Here is an 18,184-nt window from a genome sequence, read left to right on the forward strand (position 1 = left end):
TTATGTTCGCAGCATTGAAACGTTTGAGAGAGAAGCCTTTCAAAACAACTGGATCCTTTTCAGAGTGACTTTTTACACTTTCCATCATGTCTCTGAAAAAACACACAGGAAAAGAAAAAGTAAAGCCCAGCTCTCCTCTTCTGGCTCAAGAAGAGAATATTCAAGTTCAGAAGATGTGCTTGGAAGAGGAGATTATCTTCCTCAGAGAAGAAAATGAGAGAAAGAGCGCTGAAGTCAATAAATTGTTCAGCCAGCTTCTTGAAAAGGAAGATATTCAAAAGGAGAAAGAAATGGAACTCCTTGACATGCGTGGAAGGAACTTTGAGCTCAAAGCAAAGCTTGATAAAGCAATAGAAAAACTCAAAGAAATCCTCCAGCAGAAGAAAAATGAGAAAGACAAGGACAAAAAGGATCAGGAGCTGCAATTAAAGCTTGATGAAGCTCTGCAAAAAAATACAGAAATCCTCCAAGAGAAGAAACGGCAGGACATAGAACTCCAAAACTTGGGGATCAAATACAAAGCATTGCTTCTAGAGAAAAAGCAACAACCGATCAAACAGAAAGAAAGCAAGCTTGAAGACTCGGAGGAAAACTACAGAGAGCTGAAAACAAAGCTTGATAAAGCACTGCAAAGAAATAACCAGATTCTTCAAGAAAAAGAACAACTGGAAAGAAACCAGAGAGACATGCGGTGCCAACTCCAAAGCATGGAGGAAAAATGCCGAGTCCTGGAAGTAAAACTTGATAAAACTGCAGTGCACAAGCAGAAATATCAAGAGCTGCTTCAAGAGAAAGAACAACAGGACATAAAGCAGAAAGAAGACAAACGTTTACTCCAGGGCTTTGAGAGGGAAAACCAAAAGCTGCAAGAACTTTACAAGAAAATGAACTACAAAGCAACTGAAATGGAAGGAGAGAAGGAGAAACTGCGAAAACAATGCTCAGCGATGCAGAGTCAGCTCAGTGACATGCTGACAAAAAACACCAAACTCGAGGAACTTTCAAACACCTTGAAGTGCAAAAACACTGAGGTGCAGGTGCTAAAGCAGCAACTCCAGAAAACAAATGAAGACCTGCAGTGCAAACTTGAAGAAATGGAGAGGAAAAGTCAACAGTTAGAAGACGCTCACAACAAATTACAAGAGCGTTATACAGAGATGCAGGAGGCAAAGGTAATGCAGGAGGCAACTTCTAATGAGTTGAAAGAAAGGCTCAAAGACAAACAAGCCGAATTAGAAGAAGTGGAGAAAACATGCAGGAGACTTGAGAAGGAGAATACAGAAACAATCGATCAGCTGAGAAACCTGATCCTAGAGAAAAAGGTTCTCGTGGAAAAGCTCCTGGAAAAGAAGAAGAAACGCTTCCGCTTCTTCTGGAGGAAGGACACTCATGCTTTGTCTGGTTTTTCCACTGCTGATGTCACCTCGTCTTCCTCCACCTCTGTTCCATCGTAATTTTGACCTCCCCTCTCCTGCCCTCTCCCTCTCTCCTGACACCTTGACACCTCTCCCTCCCCTAGCTCCCTTGAACTCCTAACACCTGTCCCATCTCCCTCCCCCTCTCTCTCTTTTCACCCTCACCCCCAACCAGTCCCGACAGTTGACTGCCCCCTCTAGAGCCTGGTTCTGTCATAGGTTTCTTCCTTTAAAGGGAGTTTTTCCTATCCACCGTCGCCTAGTGCTTGCTCAGAGGGCATTGTTGGGGTTTTCTCTCCTCTATCTCTTTCCTCCTTTCTATCCCTTTCCTTGCCCCCCCCCCACCCCCTTCTATTTCCCCAATAATTTAATAATAAACACAATTGGCTGCATTTTAAATGTGTCTGATCAATGTCTTCATTCAAGAATGAATTGTCTTTGTCACAGAGTCATGTGTATTTTGTGTTTTCCTCGGGCTGGTGATCCTCGCGGTCGTTCAGCCCTGGAGTCCAGATTATTAGTGTTTTAATCACATTTAGTGTTACATTTTAGATCACCACAATAGGATATCCACAATTTAGGATTCAGGCATTTGTTTTAGTTTGATATCGTAATCATTCTATGATTGAGTCGTTAACAGAACCAGCAGTTAGCAGCAATAACTTCAAATCAATGACATTTGCAAGCATTCCTTTATACACAGCATTTCAGTCAGGTTGAGGTCTGGACTTCCATGATGTAGATTTGCTGCTGTGCTTGGGGTCATTATCCTGTTGCATGGCCTAATTTAGAAGAAGCTTTATCTGTCGGACAGACAGCCTCACATTTGACTCTAAAACACTTTGGCATACAGAGGAGTTCGTTGACTGCAAGGTGCTTTATTGCTTGTGTCTGCAGAAGAAGCTCAAATCACCACACTCGAACCAGCATATTTGACAGTGGGTTTGAGATGTTTAAGTGTCTGAGTGTCTGAAATACTGACATGTGAACGCCAGAATATAATGGTGAGATTTTAGTGCTGGTTAGATTGCATACACACTGCACATTATAAGGTTTTACAATTTTGCATCTGTGACCATTCAAACACCAGACAGTACTGAATGTTTCTTCTTTCTTTGTGCAACTTTACAATCATAATGTCCATTTTTGGGTTTTGGGGGATTTTTAGGGAAAGAAGGGAAGTTTTATTTTTAATGATCAGTGTCAGTGATTAATCACTACAGTGACACAAATAAATTTGTCATGTTTTCACAGATTTATTTTGATATTACATCATATTTGTAAGAGGAACATTCATTAGGTTTAAACAAAATCATACAAAAGAATTGTAACGCTTGCATATTGTTAACCTAGAAGCACTTTTAGTCTTTGTTAGGTTTATCGAAAAAGAATTTGGCAAACACCCTTTTTTGAATGTCATGCTCTTGCAGGCTGCAGTAACATTTGAGTTTTGTAAGTGCAAAGGTCCATTCAAACAGGTGGTGACATTACAATCCTTGGTTTATGTACATTTTGGAGCTTGTCAACATTCAGCATTTCCAAAAGCAGAATAAAAATGTGAAAGCTTGAAGATATATTTACATGTACATTTATTTTCCTTCCTTGTGGTCATACAAATTCTGCATCTGATGCTTCTGAGTTCAGATGTTAGTAAAAAAAATATTGTTAATTGGGCAAAACTGTTTTTCTTTTAAACATATCAGGAGGTTTATTTTCCCTGACATCATCTAAACATGGGGTGTCGAACTCCAGGCCTCGAGGGCCGGTGTCCTGCAGGTTTTAGATGTGTCCTTGATCCAACACACCTGAATCAAATGGTTAGTTCATTAGCAGGCATCTGGAGAAGTTCAAGACATGTTGAGTGATAGGTTCGTAGCTTAAACCTATTCGCTGGAACGTTAAAGGCAATGTGGTTACACAGCAAGCAAGACACGAAGTAGGCAAAGTCCTTTGGGTTACTCATGCATGAGGGAGGCCTGCCTGGAGCCAAGTGTCGTTCCACCTACTTGACCTCCGTCAGACTCTCAGCCAGGTTCCCCATAGCACTCCTTTTATTGTGGTTACTTGAATATGCATAGGGTCATTAACATATAACGGTACACATGTGAACAAGGAATACCCTGCCTGTGTGTGTGTGTGTGTGTGTGTGTGTGCTGCTGACCAAAAGGGTCATAAAGCAGGAACAACATCCTAGGTCATAAAGAGGGTAACCTCCCCACACCCAATCTATGGTTTACCCTAGATAACACAGTGAAGCCATACAAAGGGCAGGAAGTTTTACCACATCAAAAGAAGCAGATCTTCCAGATAGGATGTATCTGCAATAAAACACTATAGCCCCTCACCCAGAACCTCGAGAATCTGAGGAGGGGAGAACAAAAGAATTCCTTTCAACACACAGTTAAAGTACAAATGGTAAGAATAAAAATGACAAACATTTAACAATTCACTCTAACATTGAGGAGTTAATTTAGCCATTTGAATCAGCTGTGTTGGATCAAGGACACATCTAAAACCTGCAGGACACCGGCCTTCGAGGCCTGGAGTTCGACACCTGTGATCTAAACACAGCTCCTTTGCAATACTGATAAAGTTTCTCTGTACTTTGCCACATTATATTACAGCAGATCTAAAAGTTGTATCTAAATGGCGATTCTCTGTTAATGAATTTGTATAAGGTCAAGTCCTGGATATTTTACTAACTGTAACAACAAACCACTGCTTCCTACTGTATGCATTATAATCTACAGCATCTACAAAGACACCTTCCAACAAACGGCTACACTCTATGATCTCAGCTATGATAATTAAAGGTTTGTGCTTTCTAGACATTCCCTGTAATGGAAAGAGCAGAGGGGTGTGGTACTTCATCACGGCCAGAAGGAGGCACTGTGTAACCATCAAACAAAAGACCCCAGTGTTGATAAGGCAAGGTACTGTACGTTACCACAGGGTATGAGGATACAGGTAGGTGGCAAAATCATTCAATCCATCATCAGTCACCGCAAATCAGAATAAATTTGTTACGTTCATTCAGGTCCTGATGTATTTTTATAGCTGCATGAAACTACTAAGAGAAAGATATTAAACAAAAAAAAGATAAATCCAGATAGATTCAATTAAATGTCTCTTTCTTAACCCATCATGAACTTCAGTGGTATTTTTAAGAGAATAGAAGTAGTTATGAAAGGGTAGTACTTCAGAAAGTCTGAGGATCCATGAGTGCAAGGCCATTCAGAAATAGTCACGATACATCTTGACCCAGCTCTAATTTGTGAGTGAAAACTATGAAGGTGTGGATATTTAACAGTTTATAAGGTCCTTTCTCTTTGAACCTGCTTGTTGTGTATTTATTCTGGGGCAATGGTTCAGTGAAAGGCTTTGTTTATTTTGTAATTTGCAAGACTTTGGAATATGTGCATATAGACTCACCAGTCATGTTTTAGGTACACCTGTTCCACTATCATATGCAGCTACTCAATACATTTATGCATGTAGACATGGTCAAGACGACTTTCTGAAAATCAAACTGAGCTTCAAAATGGGGAAGAAAGATGATTTAGGCAACTTTGAATGTGGCATGGTTGTGGAGTATTTCAGAAAATGCTGATCTGCTGGGATTTCTCAGCACAATCATTTCTAGGGTTTACAGAGAACTGTTCAAAAAAACCTGGAAATATCAAGTGAGCAGCAGTTCTCTGGCTAAAAATACCCTTTTGCTGCCAAAGGTCAGAGGAGAACGACTAGACTGCTTAATGTTGATAGGAAGGCAATAGAAACTCAAATAACAACAGGTTAAACTGAAGTGTGCAGAAGACCATCTCTGAACACATGAGATGCTGAACCTTGAAGCGGACAACTGCAGAATACCACATCTGGTGCCACTCTTTCAGCTAAGAGGAACAGGAAACTGAGGCTACAATGACAGGGACTCACCAAAAAATGGACAGCAGAAGACTGGAAAAACGATGCCTGGTCTGATAAGTCTCACCTTCTGCTGCAACATTTGGATACTAGTGTCAGAATTTGGCGTAAGCAGATGAGCACATGGTTCCATCCTGCCTTATATTAATGGTTCAGGATATTTTCTTGGCACACTTTGGGCCACATCATTGAAACACTAGAGCCTGCCTGAGTATTGTTGCTGATCATGCGCATTTGCCATGTTACAAAACTCAAATGATCAGAATCAGAATCGTGTTTATTGGCCATGTATATGTGCAGACACATACAAGGAATTTGGTTCCGGTAGATGGTGACTCTCAAGCACAGCAATGTAAATCACACACACACACACACACACACACACACACACACACACACACACACACACACACACACGTGTCTATATATACACATTACACATGCATACACATACATACACAAAGCTGTGTAAACCAACTATAAATAACCAATCTAAACTTATATACATAGAATACAGGATGACAGAAATGAAATGAGGTGGAATGAATACTACAGAATGTACATAAGGTGCAGTTGCAGTCTGGCAGTGGGAGCAGTACGACAGGTCAACTGTTTAGAAGGGAGATGGCGAGGGGAAAGAAACTGTTCCTGTGTCGGGTGGTCCTGGTCTGCAGGCTTCTATACCGTCTGCCAGAGGGCAGCGGGTCAAAAAGTCTGTGTCCAGGGTGTGAGGGGTCTGTGATGATTTTCCCTGCCCGTTTCCTGGTTCTTGAGAGGTACAGGTCCTGGATGGAGGGCAGAGGGGTGCCGATGATCCTTTCTGCTGCCCGTACAGTCCGCTGCAGTCTGCTCCTGTCCTGTTTAGTGGCTGCACCATACCAGACTGTGATGGAGGAGCACAGGACAGACTCAGTGACTGCAGTGTAGAACTGGATTAGCAGCTCCTGTGGAAGACTGTACTTCCCCAGTTGTCTCAGGAAGTACATCCTCTGCAGGGTCTTTTTGAGGATGGAGTTGATGTTGGTCTCCCACTTCAGGTCCTGGGAGATGGTGGTACTCAGGAACTTGATCTCAAGCTGGTTTCTTGAACATGACAATAAGTTCACAGTTCTCAAATGGTCTCCACAGTCACGAGGTCTCACTCCAACAGAGCATCTTTGGGAGGGGGAAGAACAGGATTTTTGCATCATGTGAAACAACAAGTCAGCAGCCACTGCAGCAAAGCTATCATGTCAACATGGACCAACATCTGTTTCCAGCACCTCTTTGAAACTAATCCAGAAATAAATAATGCAGTTCTGAAGGTAAAAAGGCGTCTGAGTAATAACAAGGTGTACCCAGTAAAGAAGCTGGTGTACTTTGGTGTGATGAATGAAAAGAGAAACAAAGATTGTTTTCTAGTTTTACTGGAACCACTAGAGGGTGTGTAACCAACAACTGCCTACCCCACTGGAAAAATGCCAGCATCCAACAAAAAAGCCTCATTCCTTTTAAAACAATCGCAAGTCTCTTTTCACTGAACTGATGTAGAGCTTTATTGAGGTATGATAACTTCAATTTCACAGCATAACTTCATCATGCTGTGAAGCCTCTGTTCTTGTCTTCGAAGTACTTTGATTAAAACAACAACAACAACAACTACAAAGAAACTCACAGGTACTCCAGATGTGGTAGGCCTGAGAATGCATCATCTCTTACAGTTGTCAGGGAATTGGAATTCAAAAGCCTGCAAAAAATAAGCAAACAAACTACTACAGTGTAGCCAACTGCAGAAATGCAATGCTTCAGGCTTTTCTCTAAAACATAGAACAGATTAAAATGTTTCATCTTCACAGTGACACAATCAGTTTGGTTCCAAAAACAGAGCCAAATGCTGTTAGCACAATTCTTATAGCAAAGTCCAAATAAAATTGAGTTAAATTAGGTATTATACCACCATAGTTTATGGCCTCTTGTCATTTGAATTCACAGTTTTAATGAAAAATGCCATCATTTTTTGCGGTATGTGGGCCATGTGTAAGCGCATTGTGTGGGCCAGATCCGGGCCATACCAATTTTGCTATGTGGGTTGTTGTGTTCTCTCGCTCAGCTGTGTTCCTTTTTTGTGTGTTATCTGAGAAAAGTTCTTGTTTTGAGTTGTTGCTCCTAAACCTGCTTTTAATTTCTTTAGAAGCTTAGCAATAAAGCTGTTAACTCATTAATCTTAGCCTAGGCCTATATCATTAGAGTAACATTTAAGTGTAAACAAAATCATACAAAAGAATGGTAAAGCTTGATATCATTCACATTGAAGCATTTTTCTACAATCATTGGTAAGGATCCACTGCGATCAGTGACATCAGAGTGACGTCTTTTCTATTTCATTTTTGGACGTACAATTTTGATTCACTGACGTGCCAAGCGGTGTGTCTACGGAACGTCTAATCTTGACATCCAGAGGACCTCCGTGTACCGGCTAATTATAGTCCAAATGTGGTCGTTGTGGATGTCTTTTCAACATCAAATGTTTTTATACTGCTTTTATCGGCTCTGTAGTCATGTTTCCAAAAGGTGGAGGGCATGTTTTCTGTACATAAGATGCAAAATATGCACATCAACAAAGATTGTCAAACTGATGGTCCAGTTCATACATACACACTTACATATGCACAAACTTCTTGTACTTTCCGTCACAACTTCTGTCAATCCAGCTACTGATCACAAACACATTCACTTCCCTCGTCACAGTAAAGCAGCATACTTGTAAAAATGAACTATATATAATTCAAATGCTCTTTTAAACCCATTAAACATATTGTATTACTTTTAAAAGGAATTACAGAATTTTTAAAAGAACTTCAAACATTATTATTTTACATTTTAACATGGAACTCATCGTTTTTTGTAGGATTTTGAATTCAATCCAGAATTGAATTCAAAATCCTGCTCCTCACATACAAGGTCTTAAATAATCAGGCCCCGTCTTATCTTAATGACCTTGTAGTGCCATATCACCCTATTAGAGCACTTCGCTCTCGCTCTGCAGGCCTACTTGTTGTTCCTAGAGTATTTAAAAGTAGAATGGGAGGCAGAGCCTTCAGTTTTCAGGCCCCTCTTCTGTGGAACCAGCTTCCAGTTTGGATTCGGAAGACAGACACTATCTCTACTTTTAAGATTAGGCTTAAAACTTTCCTTTTTGCTAAAGCATATAGTTAGGGCTGGACCAGGTGACCCTGAATCCTCCCTTAGTTATGCTGCAATAGACGTAGGCTGCCGGGGATTCCCATGATGCATTGAGATTTTCCTTTCCAGTCATCTTTCTCACTCACTATGTGTAAATAAACCTCTCTGCATCGAATCATATCTGTTATTAATCTCTGTCTCTCTTCCACAGCATGTCTTTATCCTGTTTTCCTTCTTTCACCCCAACCGGTCGCAGCAGATGGCCCCGCCCCTCCCTGAGCCTGGTTCTGCTGGAGGTTTCTTCCTGTTAAAAGGGAGTTTTTCCTTCCCACTGTCGCCAAAGTGCTTGCTCATAGGGGGTCATATGATTGTTGGGTTTTTCTCTGTGTTTATTATTGTGCAGAAATAGAAATAGTCACGATACATCTAGACCCAGCTCTAATTTGTGAGTGAAAACTATGAAGGTGTGGATATTTAACAGTTCATAAGGTCCTTTCTCTTTGAACCTGCTTTGCTCGTCATCAAACTTGTAAATGTGGGAACCACCAAACAGCTGAGCCACAATGACAAACACCTCATTTTCCATGATAACAGATTTGCACCCCACAATAGACTGACCTAAAGGGCAGAGAAACACATGAATCGCTTGAGAATAAAACTCAGCTCAAGCATTCTGGGAGTGTTTGTTAGCCTAATGTGTGATTTAGACTTCCTAACTTATAGTGTCACTGGAAACTCCCTTTAACCCTTCACCCAACCTTCCACGTAACCTGACATGCACCTCCTGAGAGATGTAACTACACGTTGGGTCGACACAGCCTGTGAGGACTTAAATGGTTAGAAGGTTGCGCTGCAGGATCAAGAGGGGTTTCCAGTTATGTAGTAAGTTAGGACACATTTCCTGCAGAAGGCGAAATCAAACTTTACCTGTGATATTATCATAAGTCCTGAAGTTCATTTCTATGTGGTCCCACTGGAAAATCATACAGCTCTCTGTGCTGGGAGCAGAAATGGCCACGTAGACATCATTCTTATAGCTGAATGTGTCAACAGACAACGATTGTGAGGCAACAGACTGATGAAGGATGAAATCTGTGGAAAGGAACATCGGGAAATGTATTTTTCACAAACCAACAAAGCCACGTTAAATGAATAACCTCTACACAACTTAGAAAGACTGTGCTGAGTTCTCTCATCCTGATCTCAGCTGAGATTTACACGGAAACGATCAGTGGAAATCGTTAAGGTACTATTGGTCTACATTCTTCTTCTATGGTAGCAGGCTGGGCAAAGTAACACCCAAATTTAAACTTCTGCTTTCTGTTGGCACCAATGACTGTAGAAAACATTGTATTTCACGGCTAAACTGGGAGAAAGACAGACTGCAAGAATTACACAGCACACTATTTTCCTATTACTATGTACAAACTCACAGCTCTATAAGGGAGTCAAGCTCATTTTAGTTTTAGTAGTATTTTTGAATGGTTGTAGAAAATGAAAAAAATGGCAGGTTGCATTTTTAGATAAATAGTTGTATATGTTTACAAAATGTACAATTTATATTTGCATTTCAAGTTATAAAAATTTACTCAACATGTCTGTGGTTTTTTTTACAGTAAAAAATACTACTAGGATTTTAAGTTCTTTGTGGGATTTCAGATCAGTAATAGTACTATTAATAGTAATAGTAGTACTAGTGCAGTATGTCAATGAAAAAAAACAACTGAATTCAGTTGAGCTGTAAAGAATGACACCAAACATGGCAAGGGGAAAAATAAAATGAAACAATTTGAGGATGAAATACAAATGTAAACTCAAAAAGAATCAAAAATGGCCGGTTGTATTTCAGACCTCAGTGGGTTAATCCAACAAATCATGAAAAATTAGGTTTAAATTTTTGTTGATGACAGTGCAGATTTCTGACATTTTGTGTAATTTAAGCTGTAACAATGTGACTGTTTTCTAACAAAAAACAGTGAAACTTAAGTTAGACTTGTGTTTGTAAACGAACCACCTCATGTTGTGTAGCTTTCTGGATTTTATACTTATTGGGCTACATATTTATTTATTATACAGGCTATACAGTACATAACATCAAAACTCACATGTTTTATGTAACTAAAGTGTGTAATTATGTGGGCTACAGACAATAATTAAGTTATAGACTATAACGTGTATACTTACTGCATTTGAATCATGTTAACCATATGTAACCACCTGCATATGTTTGGGGGGAAAAAAGGCTTTGATTTTGCCACCCCATTTGATTTCTTTGCCACCCTCATGCCACCCTAAGAAAATTTCTCTAGATCCGCCCCTGGTTGTAACACTTCCAATTTCTCCAATCAGGGCTAAGTTTCAAATGATGTGACTCATCCTGTGCATGCCCAATTCAGTTCTGCTATCACATGTGAAAAATCAGCACATTTTGTCAAACACAGACAATATAACACGAAAAAAAGTAATTTGTATGCCAAAAAGTAAGTTTTTCTACTTTATTTCAATTTCTAATAGCACTATCTGCTTTGCAGTCAAGTGGAGCGTGCGTCTGTCCTCTCAGTAAGTGAGTGAGACAGTAGACAGCGGTGAGGAGAGCTGTGCGAGTGCATCGCAAAAACACATAAATATGCCTGACACCTGTAAACAAAGCAGCATCTGGCTGCAGTTTAAAGACCTTTTTGTCTCTGTCTTGGTCTTGGTCTTGTCTTGTCTTGGTCTCGATACCCTCTAATCTTGGTATTGTCTTGGTCTTGGTTTAGGCGGTCTTGACTAAAAGTCTACAACTTTATTACTTTCATTTTCTTCCAAAAGCAGTTTTTGAAACATCTTTGTGAACTGACTAATGCTTGAACATTGCTGTAGGTTCACAGGAAAACTGTTCCACAGTTTTACCTCACAAATGGTAAAACAAAAGGTTTTAACCCTTGTCCGTGCTTTAAGAGTTTTCATCAATGTTCCCTCTAAGCTGCGCACGTGCGCAATTGCGCACTGCTGGCACGGTCTCTGCGCACAGAAAATCTGCGTTGCGCACAAAAAAATCTAACCTGAATTGAAATTAAAATTAAAACTTTAACAATTCTGTTTTGCAGTGTTAGTCAGTAAGTGACTGGCTGCTCCTGTATGGGATTAGAACGATGCCACCTTATCCTATAGACCAGCCAATAATGCGATTCACATTCGTATACACGCAGCCAATCAACGTCGTTGACAGGCTATGACAGCGTCCTTATGTGCCGACACCGGTGTTTAGCTAGCAAAGCGGCGTGGCTGATGTGCAGTGAAGCCACGTTAATGACAACGTGTACAACCATTGGAGATGTGAGCAGGACAGACGGAACAATTGACGGGAAAAGTGTGGACTTTATACCAGTTTTTAAATTGTGTTGATAGGCCACGTAAAACCAGAGTTATGATAAAAATATCTGCAATGTTTGGTTTTCTTCCTGAATACTATCGTTGTTTATATTTACTGCGGGAAGAAACGGTAAAAACGGCGTTTTATAAGGAAACCGCTCAAAGCACTCTCCGCCTGTGAGCAAAAACAACACCAAAAAACCCCCACCCTTTCCTATTGGTCGAAAAAAGTACCGTGTCGACCAATCAAAAAATGATATGGCAACGTGGCATCTAGTTGTTAAGAAACGGGGGGAAGTTTTAGGAGTGACGGCGGTGTTCTGACATGTGAGAGATTTGAGACGTTTAGCGCAAATCTTGTGTAGTTAGTGTGTAGTTAGTGTGTAGTGTAGTCAAAAGTTTTGTTGGTGTGTCAGAACATTGAGGCGGCTGCTGAATGTTACTGGTGTTACAGGAGTGATACATCTCCTGTTGTCAGGCCTGCAGGTATCAGGCTGTTGTTCTCCTTTATCTCATAGTGGACAGAAATTATTTTTTGGAGTGGCACAAATAATTTGTGTGGCATCAGATTTGATGCAGAACAGCTGATTGTTCTGTAAATAGTTTGAAATGTTCATTTAAAAACGCCTTGGCTGCATTAAAAAAAATAAATAGCTGCAAAAAACTTTGTTGTTTGCCAAACTGAGTTACTTTTTTGAAGTAGTAACTATATAATTAATTGCCCAGCATTGGTCATTATATACTGTATTTTGCAGACAGAGAGTTACAGGACTCTCCCAGACCACAGACTCAGACTCATAATACAAGTCAGAGCTTTATGAAGAAAAAAAAGAAAAAGTTGTGTTTTCAAAATTGGAGTTAAAGTTATTTTTACTTCCAATAGTGTTAACATACTACACAGGTCATGAACAGGATTTTTTAAATTTTCATTGTAAGTGGGCTAAAGCAGTTAATTAAAAGTAGTCTAACATAAATGTAAATGCTGTAATTTGATTATTGTAATAAACCATGTAACTTGGATGGATTAGATGCTGGCGTGACCACAGTGCACACGTCTGATGTCGCTCACAGTGGTCCAAGGGACCGCTCAGGGAGTTTGTGTGTTCGCTCAGACACATGAAAAATTAGAGGGAACATTGGTCTTCATATTTAATTTTCCCCTCAATTCATCCTCTGTACATTTCCTGGTACTGTGTCTGGCTTTGTACATAATTTTTGCAGTTTTATATTTTATAAAATCCATAAACTTCAGAATTGTTAATTTCAAGAACAATTCAAGAAAAGTTAGGAAGCAAAGAAAGACAGTCATCGTCTCCATTGTAAGTGGGCGGGGGAGGATGCTACAGTTTGTACAAGAAGCATCAGCTCTGATTTATTTTAACTTTAGGGCTTGACAAAGAAAGCGCAAGAGAAAATCTTCACATGATACAGTTACATACAAATTACATACACATGTATAATGTTTAAAAATATAATCGAACATTAATGAATTATTGGGCAATATCAGAAAAGCAAAAGACATTCTCTGTTTACTACAACATGTACCAAATTAATTTAATAAAGTTACATATGTATAACTTCATGGGGATATAAGTCAAACTTACTTCTACAGTCAGACTGAGTTGCAGTTCTCTTAGTGTGCACTGATATGACTCATACGCATTTGTTGTTTCCTACATGACCAAATTTGACTGATAACATGCAATAGAGATGAAACTGACTGACCCGCCTTCCTTCTGGCTGCTTTTGCTTTTTCTGATTTCCTAAGTTGTTCTAAGAAACTTGTCAGAATTTTTTTAAATTTACAAAAACGGGATGCGTCCATTTAAACTCTGATATGCTTATAATGACTTACATAGTGACTGTAGTTTTACATTTGCAAATAAATGTTTCATAGAAGTACCTTCAGCAACAGTTAATTCAGCAGTGACTTTGTTCTTACTTTCATCAGTGAATTTGTGACATAAACCAGGGACAGCAGAAAGATGAGGATTAAAACGTTGGTGTTTCTGACACCAGCCAGTCCTCTGCTCCTGAACACTGCTGCTGCCATCACTGTGGAAATAAAAACAGCCTTTGAGCTTAAGAGAAAATGAAAGAAAATAAAAGAAATGAATAAATAAAGAATCAAATCTATGTTTCCTCTTGTTATGTTAATAATATATTTTTAAAAAAAATCTTAGGTATAAACCATCCTATGGTGCAGTTTTGCTGATCTTACCTGCCTGGTGAAGGGACAAACAGCCGTTTCACAGACTGAAAACACAAGGGAATCACACGCTACAAATACTTAATGTTCTCCTGATGCGACTTCCCACTGATCTGTGAGCTGCTCTTTCACTTTTATCTCACAGTAGTGATATGATCTATGTGGCGGGGGTGTGGTCTCCGGCCTGCTGCAGCGGAGGGGTGTTACAGTGAGCTCTCAGGGCGGTGCCGAGGTGTGGCTGAGAGGGCGGGTGTGACTGCTCAAGCTGATCATCTTCTTCTCTCTATTTTTAAATAGTGATGACGGGGACGGAGACTGGGATGAAGAAGCAGCTGTTCCTGTGTGACTGATGCTGGAACATCAGAACGAAAATAAAACTAACCTATAGTGAATGAAATCCAGTGAGCGTGTCGGGTCCTTACCACAGTCTACTTTACAGGAACAGAGGCCCACTTTAAACTGTCCAAGATCATCCCACATATTTAAGTTCTATCAAGAGCCATCGCAGCAGGTGGCAGAAAAAGCAGGTGAATGCCTTTAAGGACTGCAACATTAACGACGTTTAAAGACAAAGAACTCTTTTTTTAGGACACTGGAATAGAATATAGAAATGAAGCAGAAGCCAATCCAATGTTAGAGCCAGCAGCAAGTTTGTTAAACATGACACCAGTCCATAGTGCAGTTTTGTAATAATTCAAATTTTAGATTTTTCATTTAATATTCAATTCATCTTTCTCAGATAATCAGTAGCATATCTTAACATAAAAATGGACATTACAGAGGACTGAGCAATATACGCATATAACTAATGTACTAATGGTAGCTAACTATGGAGATACAAGTGTTTATAATTTGATGCAAACACTGAAAACTGAAAGTATAAGAGGCCCTGGTCAGACCCTCTGAGACCTTAATTTACAGTCTTTTTTTTTGCATCAATTTTTTTTTCTGTTTCTTAAACATGTGATCATTAAATAATGATTGTATGTTTGTGACGTACTCTACAATCCTTAAAATGCAAAGTTTTTTTTAATTTAATGTATCTACTGTAACTCTACAGTTTCGAGAACCTAACTGTTTGTAATAGTTTACAATTTACTTTGCTATTAGTACAAAAATGTAGAACATTGTGTTCCAACAGTGTCTCATTTGTTTATTAATACTTATCATCATTCATGGTTGCACATGGCCAATTCAGTAATGAGCCACAGCTGTCCTCTTTCTTTGTGAGTTTCACAATTTGTAAAACTAGGCAATTATAATAATTTGAATGTCTTTTGCTAATGCTACTTAACAAACAACACAGACATGTGCTTTAAGTTTACATAAAAATCACAGATTCAGACAAGAATAACCCTCTGCTTTTAGTCCAGCAGCACTGAAGGGAACTTAACTAGATAGCTCATTATCCTCATCACCTGGCATTGAGGTAAAACCAGAAAAAATAACCTGGCCCTTTTATTTAAAAAAATAATATCCAGCAGTTCAGGAGGCCGACCGCATGGCCAGCAATGCTCCACTGGGGAACGACGGAGGTGATGGGACACCTTGGGCGGCTTGGCAGGTGCCTGCTTAGCACAGACTTCTGGCTGAGGTGGAGCAGGACTAGCAGCCTGCTCTGGATGCTGGTACTGGCGCTCATGTTGACGGCTGGCCATTCTCTCCCTCGCAGCAGGTATGGGTGCTGGGACTGACCAAATGCGAGGACTCGCAGGCTGGCTTGGAATATGAACAGTTTTATTATAGGAGCTAAGAGACCTGAACACAAATGGCTAAATTAAACAGGCGCACACACGAGGAGTTGACAGCAACGTGACCAGGAGCAGAGATAGAAAGTATAATGAGTGTAGAAAGGCCCCAAAGTTTATAGGACAAGTCTATTCTGTTCTTATACAGGTGTTTATAAGTTTCAGAACAAACCTCAAGCTTCTTCTTCTACACTCTGAGACAATTTGGCCTTAAGTGGTGTTCTGGCCGACACACCGGGGTGACCGTAGTGCTAAAGAGTGAATCAGCGCCACAACCGTGTGTATTCCTGATATCTCCACTACAATGGGAGAATGAGAAAGAGGTGGAAACACAGCTGGAACAAATCTGATTAATTAAATGGGGCAAGCAAAACTAAACATAGCACACTACCAAAATAAAACAGGGAACAGAAACAGAAAAACTAAATGAAAAAAGTCCAAACTCAAAACCCTGGGACAGCAACCCTGGTACCAAGACAGTTATAGAATTTACATTTTTGGCAGTGAGCAAACACTGGACAACAATCAGCCAGCTGTTTACTTTCTTGTAAAGAAACTCCGTATTAACAGGAAGAAAAGAGGAAATACAATTATTGATTACATTGCAAGTGATACAGCTTGGAGCATGAGAAACTGTTGTCTTTCTTGTTTCACTCTGAAAATGCTTTTTGATATGACATTTATAAGAACAAGGCTTTGTAAATTTGATGTTTCATGGCCGTTGTATTCATTGTATTCATTTATTCCTGTGTAAATAAATCTGTAAAACGGCGACTATAGGACGGGTCCCTTCATGGTTTTTTGATGAATGTTAAATCTTTTCACCACAATACAAAGTGAGAAGTGAAGCCTAGTTTTTTTTGCACTTTAAAGGTCTGTGAACTAAAATATAAAATTATACAAACTATAAAGTAAATTTTCAGTGTAATTCGATTTTAAATCAGCTCCTGTTTTTGTTTCATAATTAATTCTAAATTGTAACATGTTACATTTCATTCTAACAGACTTATGTAATTTGTCTCATTTTAAGAGGATTATTACTTTCTTTAATATTGTATTTTATATGCTGATTGTTTTTTTGTTTGTTTCACATCTGTTGTCAGTTTTTTATGTTACCACAACTGAAATTATTTCTTCTTCTCCACCCGTTTATTCAGCTCAGGATTTTCTTTCCACTTCTTGACTTTATCAACTTTCGAATATCAACTCCTTCATAGTTTTCTTAAATTAGAAATATTTCTCAGTCACCTTACAGTCATGGGATCTCAGGCAACAGGCACATTATATAAGTACTACTTCTATTCTCCTGAAAATATTCATGAAGACAAAAAAAGATCTATTAATCTATTTGGGTTTGTCTTTTTAAATTAAATATTTTTGTTCTAATAGTTTTGTGGATACAAAATAATATGACAGGACTTGAAGGAAAGTAACACATTTACGCTCATTTGGGGCGACTGAGGATGGATCAGATGAGTTTGCCACCTGTTGCCACCATGTACAGCATGTTGCCTTATCAGCACTGGAGTCTTTTGTTTGATGGTTCCACAGTGCCTCCCTCTGGCCGTGATGAAGTACTACACCCCTCTGCTCTTTCTATTACAGGGAATGTCTAGAAAGCACAAACCTTTAATAATCACAGCTGAGATCATAAACTGTAGTTATCCTTCCTTCCTTCCCTTCTTCCTTCCTCTTAAGCACTTAAGGGTTGCTGGAGATGGCTTGAAGACTATCCCAGCTTTCACAAGGTAAAACTCAGGGTACACACTTTACAGTTCACCACTCATGATCACATTCCCAATAGATGATTGTAATTCCCAAAAGAATCAACAATTAACCTAAAAAAGCAAGTTGTTGGACTGTGAGAGGGAGCCGGAGCACCCTCAGAGAACACAACATGCAAACAGCAGCCAGCAGATTCACATGCACGACCTTCTTGCTGTGAGGCAACAGTACCAACCACTGCACCACCGTGCTGACCTTAGAGTGCAGTTGTATGGTGGAAAATGTTACTGTGGATGCTTTAGATTATATTACATACAGAAAAACGTACTGGTTTATTATTTTAGTGGGCAAAAGAGTCAAGATTGGATCTAAAGGATGTAAATGGACAAGCACAGTGCATTTCTACTCAGTCTGAACACTCGACACAGCCTCATTCACCCAACTGCACACACATGATTAGGGGAAACTCAACATTCAGTATCTTCATTTTTTCATGAAAAGACTTTCTCTGTATCTCTGCTCTGTTTGTTTTTGACTTGAAACACTAAATAAAAGTTTTACTGCACATCTGTCTCTATTGTTTAATCAGCAGCTGTAATACTAAACTGTCCAAAATTTACAATTCTACATTTAGTAGATTTAGAGAC

General features: G+C 39.4%; 1 protein-coding gene across 1 annotated transcript; it reads left to right on the top strand.

Moving 5' to 3' along the window:
- LOC109204821 (trichohyalin-like) lies at positions 1-1,553 on the top strand. The gene has a single exon (XM_019366769.2). It carries the CDS (start codon positions 87-89, stop codon positions 1,452-1,454), a length of 1,368 nt encoding a protein of 455 aa, XP_019222314.1. The 5' UTR covers positions 1-86; the 3' UTR covers positions 1,455-1,553.
- Positions 1,554-18,184: the final 16,631 nt, after the last annotated feature.

This window comes from Oreochromis niloticus, linkage group LG13 (genome assembly GCF_001858045.2).
Source record: "Oreochromis niloticus isolate F11D_XX linkage group LG13, O_niloticus_UMD_NMBU, whole genome shotgun sequence".
NCBI lineage: Eukaryota > Metazoa > Chordata > Actinopteri > Cichliformes > Cichlidae > Oreochromis > Oreochromis niloticus.